Source organism: Carcharodon carcharias, chromosome 1, assembly GCF_017639515.1.
Source record: "Carcharodon carcharias isolate sCarCar2 chromosome 1, sCarCar2.pri, whole genome shotgun sequence".
Classification (NCBI taxonomy): domain Eukaryota; kingdom Metazoa; phylum Chordata; class Chondrichthyes; order Lamniformes; family Lamnidae; genus Carcharodon; species Carcharodon carcharias.
Window position 1 is genome coordinate 178,237,495 of NC_054467.1, and position 15,239 is coordinate 178,252,733.

General features: G+C 42.1%; 1 protein-coding gene across 9 annotated transcripts in view; it reads right to left on the reverse strand.

Annotated features, from left to right (window-relative positions):
- Positions 1-15,239, reverse strand: part of ddx4 (DEAD (Asp-Glu-Ala-Asp) box polypeptide 4) — a 172,938-nt gene that overhangs the window by 25,435 nt on the left and 132,264 nt on the right. For 8 of the 9 annotated variants that reach the window (XM_041193870.1, XM_041194283.1, XM_041193611.1 and 5 more), the window contains 4 exons: positions 13,604-13,733; positions 12,567-12,733; positions 9,248-9,393; positions 7,832-7,931 (listed from right to left, as the gene is read on the reverse strand). In XM_041193870.1, the coding sequence (XP_041049804.1) occupies positions 7,832-7,931; positions 9,248-9,393; positions 12,567-12,733; positions 13,604-13,733 (543 nt within the window). The remainder of the gene's footprint in view (positions 1-7,831; positions 7,932-9,247; positions 9,394-12,566; positions 12,734-13,603; positions 13,734-15,239) is intronic. The other variant, XM_041194199.1, reaches the window with a different exon arrangement.

Consider the following 15,239-nt stretch of genomic DNA (forward strand, 5'->3'; position numbering starts at 1 on the left):
AAAGCAACCCAACCATGGCTAACAAAACAGTATTAGCTCCAACGATGAGTCATATAAAAGTTGCTAGAAAAAGTAGCAAGCCTGAGGATTGGAAGCAGTTTAGAATTCAGCAAAGGAGGACCAAGAGGTTGATTAAGAGGGGAAAAAGAGAATAGTAAACTTGGAAGGGACATAAAAGCAGGCTATAAAAGCTTCTAACTTGTTAGAGGGAAAAGATTAGCGAAGACAAATATAGGTCCCTTACGAGTCTGAAACAGGAGAATTTATAATAAAGAACAAAGAAATGGCAGAGCAATTAAACAACTACTTAGTTCCATCTTCATGGGGGAAGACACAAATAACTTCCCAGAAATACTAGGGAACCATGGGTCTGGTGAGAAGGAGAAATTGAAGAAAATAAGTATTACTAAAAAAAATGGAGAAATTAATGGGACCGAAAGCTAATAAATCCCCAGGGCCCGATAATCTACATGCCATGGTACTAAAGGACGGAAACAGTGGATGTGTTGGTTGTCACCTGCCAAAATTCTGTAGATTCTGGAGCTGTCGTAGCAGATTGGAGTGCGGCAAATATAACCCCACTATTTAAAAAATAGGTAGGAGAGAGAAAACAGCGAATTACAGACCGGTTAGCCTAACATGAATAGAAAGGAAAATGCTAGAGTCTATTAGAAAAGAATGTGATAACAGGACACTTAGAAAATATCAATGGGTCTAGACAAAGGTAACATGGATTTGTGAAAGGGAAATCATGTTTGACAAACTTACTGAAGTTTTTTTTCAGGATGTAACAAGCAGAAGAGATGAGGGAAAACCAGTGGATGCGGTGTATTTGGATTTTCAGAAAGCTTTTGATAAAGTCCCACATAAGACGTTAAGAGTGCAAAATTAAAGCACATGGGGCTGGGGGTAATATATTGTCATGGATTGAGAATTGGTTAGCAGACAGGAAACAGTAGAAATAAATGGGTCTTTCTCGGAGTGGCATGAGGTGACTAGTGGAGTACCGCAGGTATCAGTGCCTGGGCCCCAGCTATTCACAATATCTATCAATGATTTGGATGAGGGAACCAAATGCAATATTTCCAAGTTTGTTGACAACATAAAACTTGATGGGAATGAATGGTGAGGATGTTAAGAGGCTTCAAGGCAATTTAGACAGGTTGAGCAAGTGGTCAAATGCATGGCAGACGCAGTGTGAACTTCTCTACTTCGGTAGGAAAAACAGAATGGCAGAGTATTATTTAAATAGTGATAGATTGGGAAACTTGTACATCAATCAATCATTGAAGCCAAGCATGCAGGTACACCAAGCAGTTAAAGCAGCAAATGGTATGTTAGCCTTCACTGCGAGACGACTTGAATACAAGAACAAGGATGTCTTATTGCAATTGTATAGGGCCTTGGTAAGAATACAGCTGGAATAGTGTGTGCAGTTTTGATGATCTTACCTAAGAAAGGATATACATTGCCAGATAGGGAGTGCAATAAAGGTTCATCAGACAGATTCCTGGGATGACAGGTTTGTCAAATGAGGAGAGAATGGGTCGACTATGCTTTATTCACTGGAGTTTAGAAGGATGAGAGGGGATCTCATTGAGACGCATACAATTCCGATAGAGGTGGACAGACTGGATGCAGAGAAAATGCTTCCTCTGGCTGGGGAGTCTAGAACGAGGGGTCACAAGGGGGAGACGATGATACAGTGTTGTCACTGGATTAGTACTCCAGAGACCCAGGGTAATGCTCTGGGGACCCAGGTTTGAATCCTGCTACGGAAGATGGTGAAATTTGAATTCAATAAAAATCTTGAATTAAAAGTCCAATGATGACCATGAAACCATTGTCTATTGTTGTAAAAACCCATCTGGGTTCACAAATGTCCTTTAGGGAAGGAAATCTGCCATCCTTACCTGGTCTGGCCTCCATGTGACTCCATGCCCACAGTAATGTGGTTAACTCTTAAATACTCCCTGAACAAGAGCAATTAGGGATAAGCAATAAATGCTGGCCTAGCCAGCGACATACACATGGATGAAAAAAGTCTCAGGATACAAGGTCGACCATTTAGGAGAGAGATGAGGAGAAACCTCTTCACTCAAAGGATGGTAAACCTGTGGAATTTTCTATCACAGCCTTAACGGAATATATTTAAGGAGGAAACAGATCATTTCTAGACTCTAAAGGTATCAAAGGGTACGAGGAGAGAGCAGGAGTATGGCGTTGAGATAGAGTATCATACTGAATGGAAAGCTGGCTCAATAGGCTGAATGACCTACTCGTATTTTCTATGTATATACACACATTGCACCTGCTTCAGTTAAACAAATCAGTTAAACAGCCATTTGCTGACTCTTCCTCAGCGCAATGTCTTGACCACTCAGGATCAAGCTACCTAGTTTTAAATTTCCAACAATACTTGGCAGTTAACTGTCAATCACCATCAACTGATGCATTCTCCATTGCAACACCTCTACTAGAGTCCACTTGCCAGCCAATCAACATTCTCTTCTCTTACAGTATAAATTGTTGGCTTCCCCTTATATAGGTATTCTTGAAGGATCCCAATGAGTGCAAGGTGAAAAGCTTTGACATCTCTTTTTTCAGCAGTTCTCAAAATTATAAACTGGTTACTCTGTGGCAGCTTTTTTGTTATTAGGTCTCATGAAGGTTGTAAAATTGTAATTTAGCATGCATAAATTTGGGATTATGACATTTTCAAGTCATATGCTTACCCCTGAAAGTCTCAAATCTCTTGGTAAGGGTGAATCAGAAACTGGTTTGGCAACATGTTTCATCAACTCATATTAGACCATAAAGGTGTGGTCACAAGTGATTCACACTGAGCTTAGTCAAAAATAATTCTTACGCCACCCCCTTCCCTGAGTAACAGCCAACAACAAAGGATTACATACAGCTGCTTCAAGACACAAGAAGGCACTTCTGCAAGTAACAGTCATTAGAGCAGCTTTAGAAGGTGAAATGATAGTCTGCCAGAAAATAGACAGCATGACTCCTTTCCTCCCCCCAGAAAGAATTAGGGATTGGGGGGGGGGGGGTGGAACCAAAATGGGCCGACTGGTACTGCTCTTCGGCTTAAACATTAAAATTCAACAAAAACACTGACTTACACTATATGTGTTGATAAGAAACTTCACTGAGCTACAACTATATGGAGCATGTACAGCAGTGGTATTGTTACCAAACTAATAATCCAGAGACCCAGGGTAATACTCTGGAGGCCTGGGTTCAAATCCCGCCACGACAGATGGTGGACTTTGAATTCAATAAAAATCTGGAATTAAAAGTCTGATGATGACCATGAAAACATTGTCGATTGTTGTAAAAACCCATCTGGTCCTTAGCCGGTTTGGTTGACACATGACTCCAGACCCACAGCAGTTGACTCGGAAATGGCCTAGCAAGCCACTCAGTTACTAAATAACCCCTATTAAGTCACAAAAACCGGCATCGAAATGAAACAGGCACTGGAAACAACAACGGCAATCTCAGCCCTGTCGGCCCTGCAAAGTCCTCCTTACTAACATCTGGGGCTAGTGCCAAAATTGGGAGAGCTCTCACAGACTAATCAAGCAACAGTTCAACAGTCATCCTCACGGAATCATATCTTGCAGAAAAAGTTCCAGACACCACCATTATCATCTCTGGCTATGCCCTGCCCCACCGGCAGGAAAGGCCAAGGGGGAATGGCGGCACAGTGGTATATTGGGAGTCCTCAACGTCGACTCCGGATCCCATGAAGTCTCATGGCATCAGGTCAAACATGGGCAAGGAAACCTCCCTTTCTCAACTGATGTCCATGTTGTACACCACTGAGGATGGCAAGGGTGCAGAATGTACTCTGGGCGGGAGAGTTCAATGTCCATCACCAGCCATGGCTCAGTAGCACCACTACTGACTGAGCTCGAGTCCTAAAGGACATAGCTGCTAGACTGGGTCTGTGGCAGGTGGTGAGGGAACCAAGAGAGAAAGACAAACATGACCTCACCCTCATCAACCTGCCTGCCGCAGATGCATCTGTCCATGACAGTATCGGTAGGAGTGACCACCATGCAGTCATTGTAGAGGTGACGTCCCACCTTCAGATTGAGTATACCCTCCATCGTGTTGTGTGACACATGATTTCGAACAGTTCTAGCGACTCAAGACGGGGCATCCATGAGGCGCTGTGGGCCATCGGCAGCAGAATTGTATTTGAACACAATCTGTAACCTCATGGCCCAGCATATTCCCCCACTCTACCATTACCATCAAGCTAGGGGATCAACCCCGGTTCAGTGAAAAGTGCAGGAGGGCATGCCAGGAGCAGGGCCCCAGCTATGCCTGTCTCTTTATGGAGTATGTGGAACATTCCTTGTTGCAGTCCTACTCCGGCCCCCTTCCACAACTCTTTCTCCGGTACATCGATGATTACTTCGGTGCCGCTTCATGCTCTCGTCGGGACTTGGAAAAATTTATTAATTTTGCTTCCAATCTCCACCCCTCCATCATTTTCACGTGGTCCATCTCTGACACTTCCCTTCCCTTCCTTGACCTCTCTGTCTCAATCTCTGGTGATAGACTGTCCACCAATATCCATTACAAACCCACCGACTCCCACAGCTATCTCGACTACAGCTCCTCACACCCCGCTTCCTGTAAGGACTCCATCCCATTCTCTCAGTTCCTTCGCCTCCGTCGCATCTGTTCCGATGATGCTACATTCAAAAACAGTTCCTCTGACATGTCCTCCTTCTTCCTTAACCGAGGTTTTCCACCCACGGTCGTTGACAGGGCCCTCAACCGTGTCCAGCCCATCTCCCGCGCATTCGCCCTCACGCCTTCTCCTCCCTCCCAGAAACATGATAGGGTCCCCCTTGTCCTCACTTATCACCCCACCAGCCTCCGCATTCAAAGGATCATCCTCTGCCATTTCCGCCAACTCCAGCATGATGCCACCACCAAACACATCTTCCCTTCACCCCCCTTATCGGCATTCCGTAGGGATCGCTCCCTCCGGGACACCCTGGTCCACTCCTCCATCACCCCCTACTCCTCAACCCCCTCCTATGGCACCACCCCATGCCCACGCAAAAGATGCAACACCTGCCCCTTCACTTCCTCTCTCCTCACCGTCCAAGGACCCAAACACTCCTTTCAAGTGAAGCAGCATTTCACTTGCATTTCCCCCAACTTAGTCTACTGCATTCGTTGCTCCCAATGTGGTCTCCTCTACATTGGAGAGACCAAACGTAAACTGGGCGACCGCTTTGCAGAACACCTGCGGTCTGTCCGCAAGAATGACCCAAACCTCCCTGTCGCTTGCCATTTCAACACTCCACCCTGCTCTCTTGCCCACATGTCTGTCCTTGGCTTGCTGCATTGTTCCAGTGAAGCCCAACGCAAACAGGAGGAACAACACCTCATCTTCCGACTAGGGACTTTACAGCCTTCCGGACTGAATATTGAATTCAACAAGTTTAGGTCGTAAGCTCCCTCCCCCATCCCCACCCCCTTTCTGTTTCCCCCTTCCCTTTTTTTTCCAATAAATTATAAAGATTTTCCTTTTCCCACCTATTTCCATTATATAAAAAAAAACCCCACTAGAGCTATACCTTGAGTGCCCTACCATCCATTCTTAATTAGCACATTCGTTTAGATAATATCACCAACTTTAATTTTAACACCTATGTGTTCTATTGTACTATTGTCGTTGACATCTTTTGATGATCTGCTTCTATCACTGCTTGTTTGTCCCTACAACCACACCCCCACCTCTCTCTCTATCTCTCCGCCCCCCACACACACACCTTAAACCAGCTTATATTTCAACTCTTTCTTGGACTCAAACTCAAGTTCTGTCGAAGGGTCATGAGGACTCGAAACGTCAACTCTTTTCTTCTCCGCCGATGCTGCCAGACCTGCTGAGTTTTTCCAGGTAATTCTGTTTTTGTTTTGGATTTCCAGCATCCGCAGTTTTTTTGTTTTTAAATAATGGAATATGATGTTCTATATCATTATACATGCATGCTTGTGAATATCTGTGCCATGTTAGCTAAAATTAAGCAAAATAATTTAACTATATAGGGAAGAAACAGTCCATGCTACAAATTCCAGCCCCATCCCTGTCCTTGGCAAATGTCTGATGCTGAGCCAAACCAGTCATTCCCTTAGCGTTGTGTTTTGACACCCAGGATGAGCTTCTGACCACAAATCTACTATCAACAAGTTGCCTACTTCCATGCCTCAACTCATATGCTGCTGAAGTCATCATCCATCTCTTTATCTCTCGACTTGACTAGTCCATGCTCTCCTGGCCAGCCTCCCATTTCCACCCTGCTTAAACTTGGTCATCCAAACCTCTGTTGCATGCATCTTAAAATGCATCAAATCCTATTTACCCATCATCCAATTTTAAAATCACCCCACTACTAATGGTTGTGCCTTCAGCTAATTTACCCCAATTCTGGATTTCCCTTCCTACGTCTCTCTGCCTCTTTACCTCTCCCCTCTCCTTTAAGATATTTCATAAAATCTACCACTTTTACCACATCTGCCCTGGTAGCACCTGTCGTGGTTCAGTGTCAAATTTTGATGGATAACACTGATGTAATACCTTGGGACATTTTGTTATATTGGAAGGCATTTATATATGCTGAGATAGTAAACAATCGCAAATATTTAATAGTTAAAAAAACAAAAATCTCCCTCTCCTCTCTCAGAGACTCCCTCTCCCAGAGTCACATAAGAAACAAACATGCCCAGACATGTTCGCTACGGACTTGGGCAATGAACTACTGCAGGCAGGTTGGTGCCATCCAGATGGTCATTACATAATGGGCTATATTTAAAAACATGACATTCTAGCTTAAGATTAAAAAATAAACAGCATTTTATTTAAATTCACAAAAAAATCTGCTTTAGTAGAAACATTATCTTAGGTTGTGTATAAAATTTAGTCAAAATGTCTTAATTTTGACCACTGTCATGGGTCAAGAGGGAGTGAAAAGAGAAAGAACAACAGTGAATTCAGCTATTTCTCAATTCTCTCTTCTCAACGCTGGTGGTGACTTCTATTAAGAGATACAGACGGCACCAATGTACGCATGCACAGCAACCCCAAATGTACTGTGCATGCCACTTAAAAGTAACCTCCTATAAAATTTCTTTGCATGGAATCTTAAAGGTATTGCACAAAAATAGGCACCTAACAAAAATAATGAGGTGACCAACCAGGTATCTTAAAATCCAACTTCACTCCTCCTCCAGCAAGAAGAACTTTTGATTGTTATCACCAAGTCTTACGTGATCAGGTTTTCAGCTAGATTACTTTGCCATGCAATAAATATGAATATTTTTCAGGCTTGCTGGATTATTGATGCAAGTGTGTTGTAAAGGAGTCATTATTTGCATTGAAGTTTACTGATGTTCCATATGCAACACATTTTTTTTCCTTTCATTTCAGCAGCTGAACCAAAGCATAGTATAATGCTAGAAGAACAACATACCCTGCCAGTCAAAGATAGCCAGAATTATGGAAGGCAGTCAGCAATAAATAAAAGCAAAATACTGCAGATGCTGGAAATCTGAAACAGAAACAAAAATTGCTGGAAAAACTCAGCAGGTCTGACAGCATCTGTGGAAAGGAAGACAGAGTTAACGTTTCGAGTCTGTATGACTCTGATAGCTTTGATGAAGAGTCATATGGACTCGAAACATTAACTCTGTCTTCCTTTCCACAGATGCTGTCAGACCTGCTGAGTTTTTTCAGCAATTTTTGTTTCTGTGTCAGCATGAATAAATTCGAGAGAAACAATTAACAAGATCTTACCCATGAATACTTGTTGTAGGGAATTTTTCTTGACAAAGGAAAGTAGCAAGAAAGTCAGCCTTTCGTTTGGTATCAACAAAAACCATAGTCCGTTCAATACCTGTAAAACACTGCTTAAATTAAGAAACCATTCTTTTACATACCAACAGGTGCCAAAAACCGTTTCTGTACCAACATCAAGTGACAATCCCAATTACCCTTTGCTGTCAAACAAAGCAGTTCAGTGTCTAATTATACAAGGCACCGGATTCCCTGCTGCCATCGGCTAAAATGTTGGGCATAGCCCGCTGAGGGAAATGCCAGCTGCTGTACAGCCATTTAACTTAATAGGCTAGAGGCAGGACATCTGGCCTTCTGGATCAGGAAGTCCCACCTCTGAGCTTCCAAACTCTTGATTGGCCAGAAGTTCTTCAGTCTACAAAGCTGGATCATATGGTCATGGTTGGGTGTCTTGCAGAGTGCCAACCCCCGGTGAGGGGGTTGTAGGGCTGGGGTTTGAAACACCTTTGTGGGGAACAATTGCAGGGGAAGGAGGAAAAAAAAGGAATATGTAAAGCCCTACACATGGGAAGAAGGCTATTAAAAGGAGGATTTTCCCCCCCTTTTCCACCACCAGCCCACTTGATGTGGGCCTTTCCCACCATCGTTTAAATCCTAGTGGCAGTTTAAAGCCCTTAAGTGGTCATTAATTGCCCACTTAAGGGCCTCATAAGGCCCACGAGTGGGTGGGTGGGGTGCCTGACACCACCCCATGACACTGGTATAATGGGGCAGGAGTGGACAGGCTGGCTGCTGCACTTAACTAGCTGCCCCCAAAGCTCAATGATAGGGGAAGCATTATATTCAGGCCTAGGTGTATTATTGCAACTTGATTTACAATACATTATCTAATCTAATCATGATTAGAGTGAGAGAAATCAAAATTAAATTGGGTTCAGGAAGCAAAATCAAAGAAAATCTGCTCATCAAATAATATTCAGTTCAAATGCAGTTTTCCAAAAAAAAAATTTTAAACTGGCGTAGGTCCTCTCTGTAAAGCAAATACTCATTAGTTTTCTTGCTCACTTTCTGTATTTCCGCTTCTAGTATTCCTTTAACTTGGATACCAATGCAGCTGCTCCAGACTATTTTTCTGGATACAGCAGAGTCTTACTTACTGTAGTATTGCAAAGAATTAGGCACTCTTGCCACCTATCAAATTTCTACATTTTCTTCCTGAACAAGTCAATTCTTCGCAGGGATATGGCTCCACAGGCACCCGCTAATACTGCACACCATTTAATCAAGTGTAGGATTATTTTAGTAAATTCGTTATGCATTTCTGGCTGATAAAATGACAATTTTATAATAAATACACACTCACGCATATGCACATGAAGACTTATTTTTCCCTGCACTAAGTAATATCATTCTCACCTATGCTGGTGAGAATTTCAACCAATTTGTTCCTTTTCGAATACTGGTCAACTTGCAGTATGGACTGCTGTACATCACCACATGCTCCTCCCACTTGACCAACAGCAAGAAACAAATAGTCACTCTTCATGAAGTCTGCAGCCAGCCTTTTAAAACAAAACCGAGCAACATGAAACTTAAGCGTTTAGACCAGTTTGAGCTTCAATATTTACAACCAAATAACTTACTCAGTTCAAAACTCAGTTTTTGTTCTTTGAGCCCCAGAACATAAATCCAAACAAGAATAAGAATGGAGAGATTACAGCAGAGTGGAGATGAGGTTTTTTTTTAAAATATGTAAACTGATATTTGAAGAACTGAAAAGGTTGATGAAAACATGCTTGACTCCAAAAGGAATTGGATACACAAATGAGCATCGTTGTGGAAAAAGACTGGGACTAATTAGATAGCACTTTCAAAGAGCCAACACCAACTCTATGGACCGATGCTGTATGACTATGATCAATCTGCTACAATTCAGACATTCTAGGTACTTTTCTTTGCTCCTTGTTCAGAATTGTTTTCACAGGTACATCCATGCTCATGAACCAAAACATGAACATATGCACGAAACAGCCTACAGAATAATGAACAAAAAACCAGTTTATCTCAATACATACAATAGTGCTAGCAGCTTCAAATCTCTCAAAACTGAGGGGCAAACACTTGCAGATATCTCAAAATCAGGCTTGAAAAAGACTAAGATTAGATCAATAAATCACTTTTCTCTTTACCATTGCTAAAGAGGCATTTTTGTTTCAGCGAAGTCAATGGTTCACTTAATCAGTTAAGTACTAAGAGTCACATAGCAAGTCTTGGCAGTATTCCAAACAACTGATGCCCTCAAATGAAACACTGTTTATGCAGAAAGAAACTCAAATTTCAATGTCTGCCAGTACAGCGAATACGGATTAGGTTGGTTATGTAACTTCCAGATACTCAAGAGTCCCACCAGTTAAGCAAACCATACACTCTGGCTAAAAAGTGCTATAACAAAATGGCACCACTCCATGTCAGTAACCCAAAACAAATAGCTTCATCATCTCTCAGCCTGATAAATCAACCTAAGTTTTGTTTTACATCTTTGGGAATAAAGTGCATTAGTCCCAATCCTTTAACTGCAAAATCAAACCAACAATTGTGGCCAGTCAAGGGGTCGAATAGCTTACACCAGTTCTCATGTTCCCACGACTCATATTTGTTTCTGAACTCGTCATGATCAAAATAAAATCTGAGTACTGGTAAATAAAAATGAAGCCACCAAACAAGCATAATTTAAGTTGTCAAAAGGACATTGCACAAATCAAGCGAGATTATAACCTCAGAATCTAAAAAAACACTCTACTATGCACCACAGCATTAGCATTGATGGTACGTTAAAAGCCTGGAGTGGAAATTCCCATAATATTCAGACTCAAGAGGCAAGAGAGCTATTAACTAAACCACTGCAATAATTCATGCAGTTTTGACATACAATTAGAAGGAAATTACTGCTCTGGAGAGAGTACACAAAGCATAATTCCAAACATCAGAAATTAAATAAGGTCAAGAAAGCTGCATTTGTTCGATATGACAAAACTGAACACTATGTGCAGTAATTGCTCACTGCAGAGGAATTAAATCAAAAGCTAAAAGACAAAATTTTAATACAGTCCCAGCAGCTTCAGTCAGGTCAGCTTGCCTTGTTGTCTCAAAGCTACAGGTTCAGACAAAAGCAATACTGCGGATGCTGGAAAGCTGAAATAAAAACAACACTGGATAGACGTAGCAGGTCTTGCCAGCATCTCTGGAGACAGAAAAAGAGTTAACATTTTGAGTTCAATATGACTTTTCGGAAATGGATAGAGATGGGTTCATGGAATGGGCAAAAAAAAAAAGCATATGGGAATACTCTTTGGAAATATGTGAGGTTGTCCACTTTGGCTGGAAGAATAGCAAAATCAGATTATTATTTAAATGGAGAGAGACACCGCAGAATGCTGTGGTACAGAGGGACTTGGCTGTCCTTGTTAATGAATCACAAAGTGAGAATCAGCACCTTATATTCTTGATTACTCTTACTAATCTAGTTATATATTTAAGTTTCTTAATAAGGATATGAAACAGAAAACCTTTCCATAAATTACTTTAAGCTTCTGGATCTATCCTGTCCCTCAAAAGCAGAACAACAGACTATTTCAAATCATACAATCATACAGCATAGGAGGTAACTATTTGGCCCACTGTGTCTGTGCTGGCTCTTTGAAAGAGATATCCAAGTAGTTCCATTCCCTTGTTCTTTCCCCATAGCCCTTTAAAATTTCCTTTAATTATATACCCAATTCCCTTTTGAAAGTTACGACCAAATCCACTGCCATCACATTTTCAGGTAGTGCATTCCAGATCATAACCACTCACTTGTTTAAAAATATTTTTCCTAATTTTGCATCTAAATTTATTTAATGGGTGAGCAAGTAACACACACACCTACAATTAACATTATATAAAATTAGTTTGAAAAATTAATGGTCATGATTGACTACATTTCAGGTTAACATTACCAAACATCATATTCATCATTTTCTTTAGATATTGCAATCTGAGAACGAATCTGGGCTTTATATTTCCGAATATTCAATTCAACTCTACTTAATTGAATTTATTATGCAAACTCAGCTCAAAAAGAATCCAAGCACAGTTGCTACAGATTTGCAATGGTTTGAATAGTTGTCTACTATATTCAAAAGTAAACTGTAGGTCACACAAAAATCTATCCCCATATTTCCATGTTATGAAGATTTAATGGCCCCACATTTCAACAGCTTACCAGCACTCTTCTGCATAACACAGGACGTATTCTTAATAGTTACTGGATACATACAAATCACACGCCAGTCATTTTCGAAAGTTAGAATAACGATGGCCAATGTTTATCCTTAGAGTTGAAATGGCTTTACTTTGTGATTGAAAAAATTAAATAGTCGGGGCTTGGTTCAAATTTATTCTGGATCTTCCCTCTAGTTTTGGAGACAGCAGATAGATAACTACAATTATACTGAGTTAGGCTGGGAACATAATGGACAACAGCTGGCTTCTGATCTCAGATTTGTGGGTTAAGGGGACCGCTGCTAAAACCAAGATGATACAAAAGCCAACTGCATTTTGGAGGAGTAAACAAATTCCATACTGCTAATCTGCTCAAGGCCATTTTATCCTAACTGTGACAGATCAGTATAGATCTTAAGCATGAACAAACCTTCAAAATTAAATATTTCTAAACATGCTTGGTGTTTTAATTTACCTTTGAATCTCTTCAGGAAAGGTAGCACTGAACATCAAAGTCTGGCGGTTTTGTTTAGGTGGCAAATCAAAGGAGTTGACTAGTTTTCGCATGTCAGGTTCAAATCCCATATCCAACATACGGTCTGCTTCATCTAATACCAAGTACTGCACCTTACCAAGGCCAACCTAGAAATCACGAAAGGTGATACATCTTGACGGTAGAATAGATGAAGAGTTTGAATTGAAATACTGACCTCAAAAAAATGAGCTGCCATTAAACTGTATGGGCCACAGGTGGAGAGAGGAATGTCAGTCACTCTGTTAACCAATGACCTTTAATTGTTCATATTTAGAGCCTGGGTGGTAATCTCGCAAAAATAAATAAATAAATCAGACTGCCTGCCCTTTATAAATCCTGCCCGATTCTCAGTTCATCAACAAACTGAATAACAAATAACAGGTTCAATAAGGAGCATTGTTTCGTCACATTACTACCCAAATGGTGGACAAAAATTTATCCCCATTTTCTCATGATATGAAGAAAAGATGTACTGGTCCCACATTCAACAGCCTACCAGCATTCTTCTGCATAACACAGGACGACTTTCGTCTGCTTGCAGCCCATCAGGCAACACATTTACCAAAAGCAGAAAATACTGCAGATGCTGGAAATACAAAAAGAAAGCAGAAAATGCTGGAAATCTTCATCAGGTCTGGCAGCATCTGTGAAGAGGACCCGAAATGTCAACTCTGTTTCTCTCTCTCTAGACCTGATGAGGATTTCCAGCATCTTCTGTATTTTTTTTTTAAAAAACATACATTCTTCCTTACCTCAGCATAGTAGTAGGTTAGAAAAACCTGTTAAGGGTGAAGGTTCTAGTTTTCCTTAATACAAGAAATAAAATTACCCTTAAATACACAATCCATAATTAACCTCAGTCTCAAGATGTTCAGCCCAGTTGTTCCATCACATAATTACAAATGGTTTAAGGTTTTGCCAACAGGCTTAACAGCAAATCTCTAATACTTTTTAGGATGCAATGACCAACAGCTTACTTTTCCTTTAGAGATAATATCCAAAAGTCTTCCAGGGGTGCCACATAATATATTACAGCCTTGTAAAACCTGACGAATTTGATGGCCTGTACTCGTTCCCCCATAGACCACAACAGGTCTCACGACAGTTCTGCAACATTGAAAAAACACAGGATACATAAAATTAACTTATGTAGGTGAAATATTAGGCAACTTTAAACCCACACCAACGAGAAATTTTACAAAGCCAATTTCTCAGATTGAGATAAATTTGCTCTTGCTAAAGAACAGTGCCTCAGGACACATTCATTATTTCTTGTGCTTTGTGAACGTGACCTTGGCCTTCCTTCAGCTCGCCACTTGAATTTCCTCTCTCATTTCCAACTGGGCCTCTTCCAAAAATGCTCAATACAGGCTTCAAGAATAGGGTCAACACCCTTCAGAAGAATGCAGGGTCTGGTTCATGGGGTTAGCCTACTCCCCTCATCTTTCAGGCTTTAGTTGTCTAAAAAGAACTACTACATTGTATTGGCTGTTCTCCTCAGTCCGCACCCCCTCCCACAATCTCTTTGTCGTCGTCCCCCCGTAGGCCTTTCCCACCTTCAACAATCTGCATGTCATTCGTTCTGCTCTGCCCAAAGGCTTGGCTCATTGTTTCATCCCGCGCCAGAGGCAACTGCTCCCCTGGCTTTGGATCGCACACACAAGAAATCAAGGTGCAGGGCAGGGGTGGCCACGCATTAGGGACACCTGTATAAATTGACCAATTCTCTGGAACCGGGACAATTCATGCACAACCGCAGTGATATAATTGGGGTCGGGCTCCTCGCCTGCCCACTCATGTAAGCAATGCGGAGGCACCAAAGTGACACCAGTCGCTCCAGACCTTACGCGCACCACCCCCCACCCACCCTGAGCACAGACTGTGAGTCCGCAACCGCTTTACTGGGCTGCTGAGCTGCATACGTTGCACAATCTCCTTGCCAACGCTGGCCATCTAACAGTCACTGCTGGAGGCACTCACATCCCCTTGCAATCTCAGCATCCTGGTTAGGTGCAGTCTCCCCCATGTCGCAGGCTGGCAGGACAGCCATGCACCGCACTCATCTCTGGCCATCTGAGGAGCTGCCAGCACTCTCCAGGAAATGATAAGGGGTGGTCACACAGGGCCAGGAAAGGTGCTAAGTGCAGCCATAATAACCACATCTCTCTCTCTCTTTCATGCTGCAGGAGGACCATGGAGCATGGAGCCTGGTGACCTAGCTGTATGCCTGATGGCCTACAGAGAGAAAAGATGGCGCAGGAGAGAGCAACAGGAGGCGCCTGGTCACTCACATCTGCCCCTTACTGCAGGACTTGGTGCCAAGGAGACATGGAGGGCATCCACTTTCCACGGCTATGAAAGTGACTGTGGCGTTCAATCTCTATGCTAGTGGCTCCTTTCAGGGCTCCACAAGTGACTTCTGTGGGATATCAAAAGCCACCACACCCACAAATGCATCCACAAGGTCACAGGTGCCATCTTCAAGGGCACACACTTCGTGCATTTCACCCAGGACTGGGACAGCCAGGATGCAAGGGCCATTGGATCTCCCAGATCTCCGGATTCCTACAGATCAACTGCACCCATCACTCAGGTCTCTGTCACTTCACATGG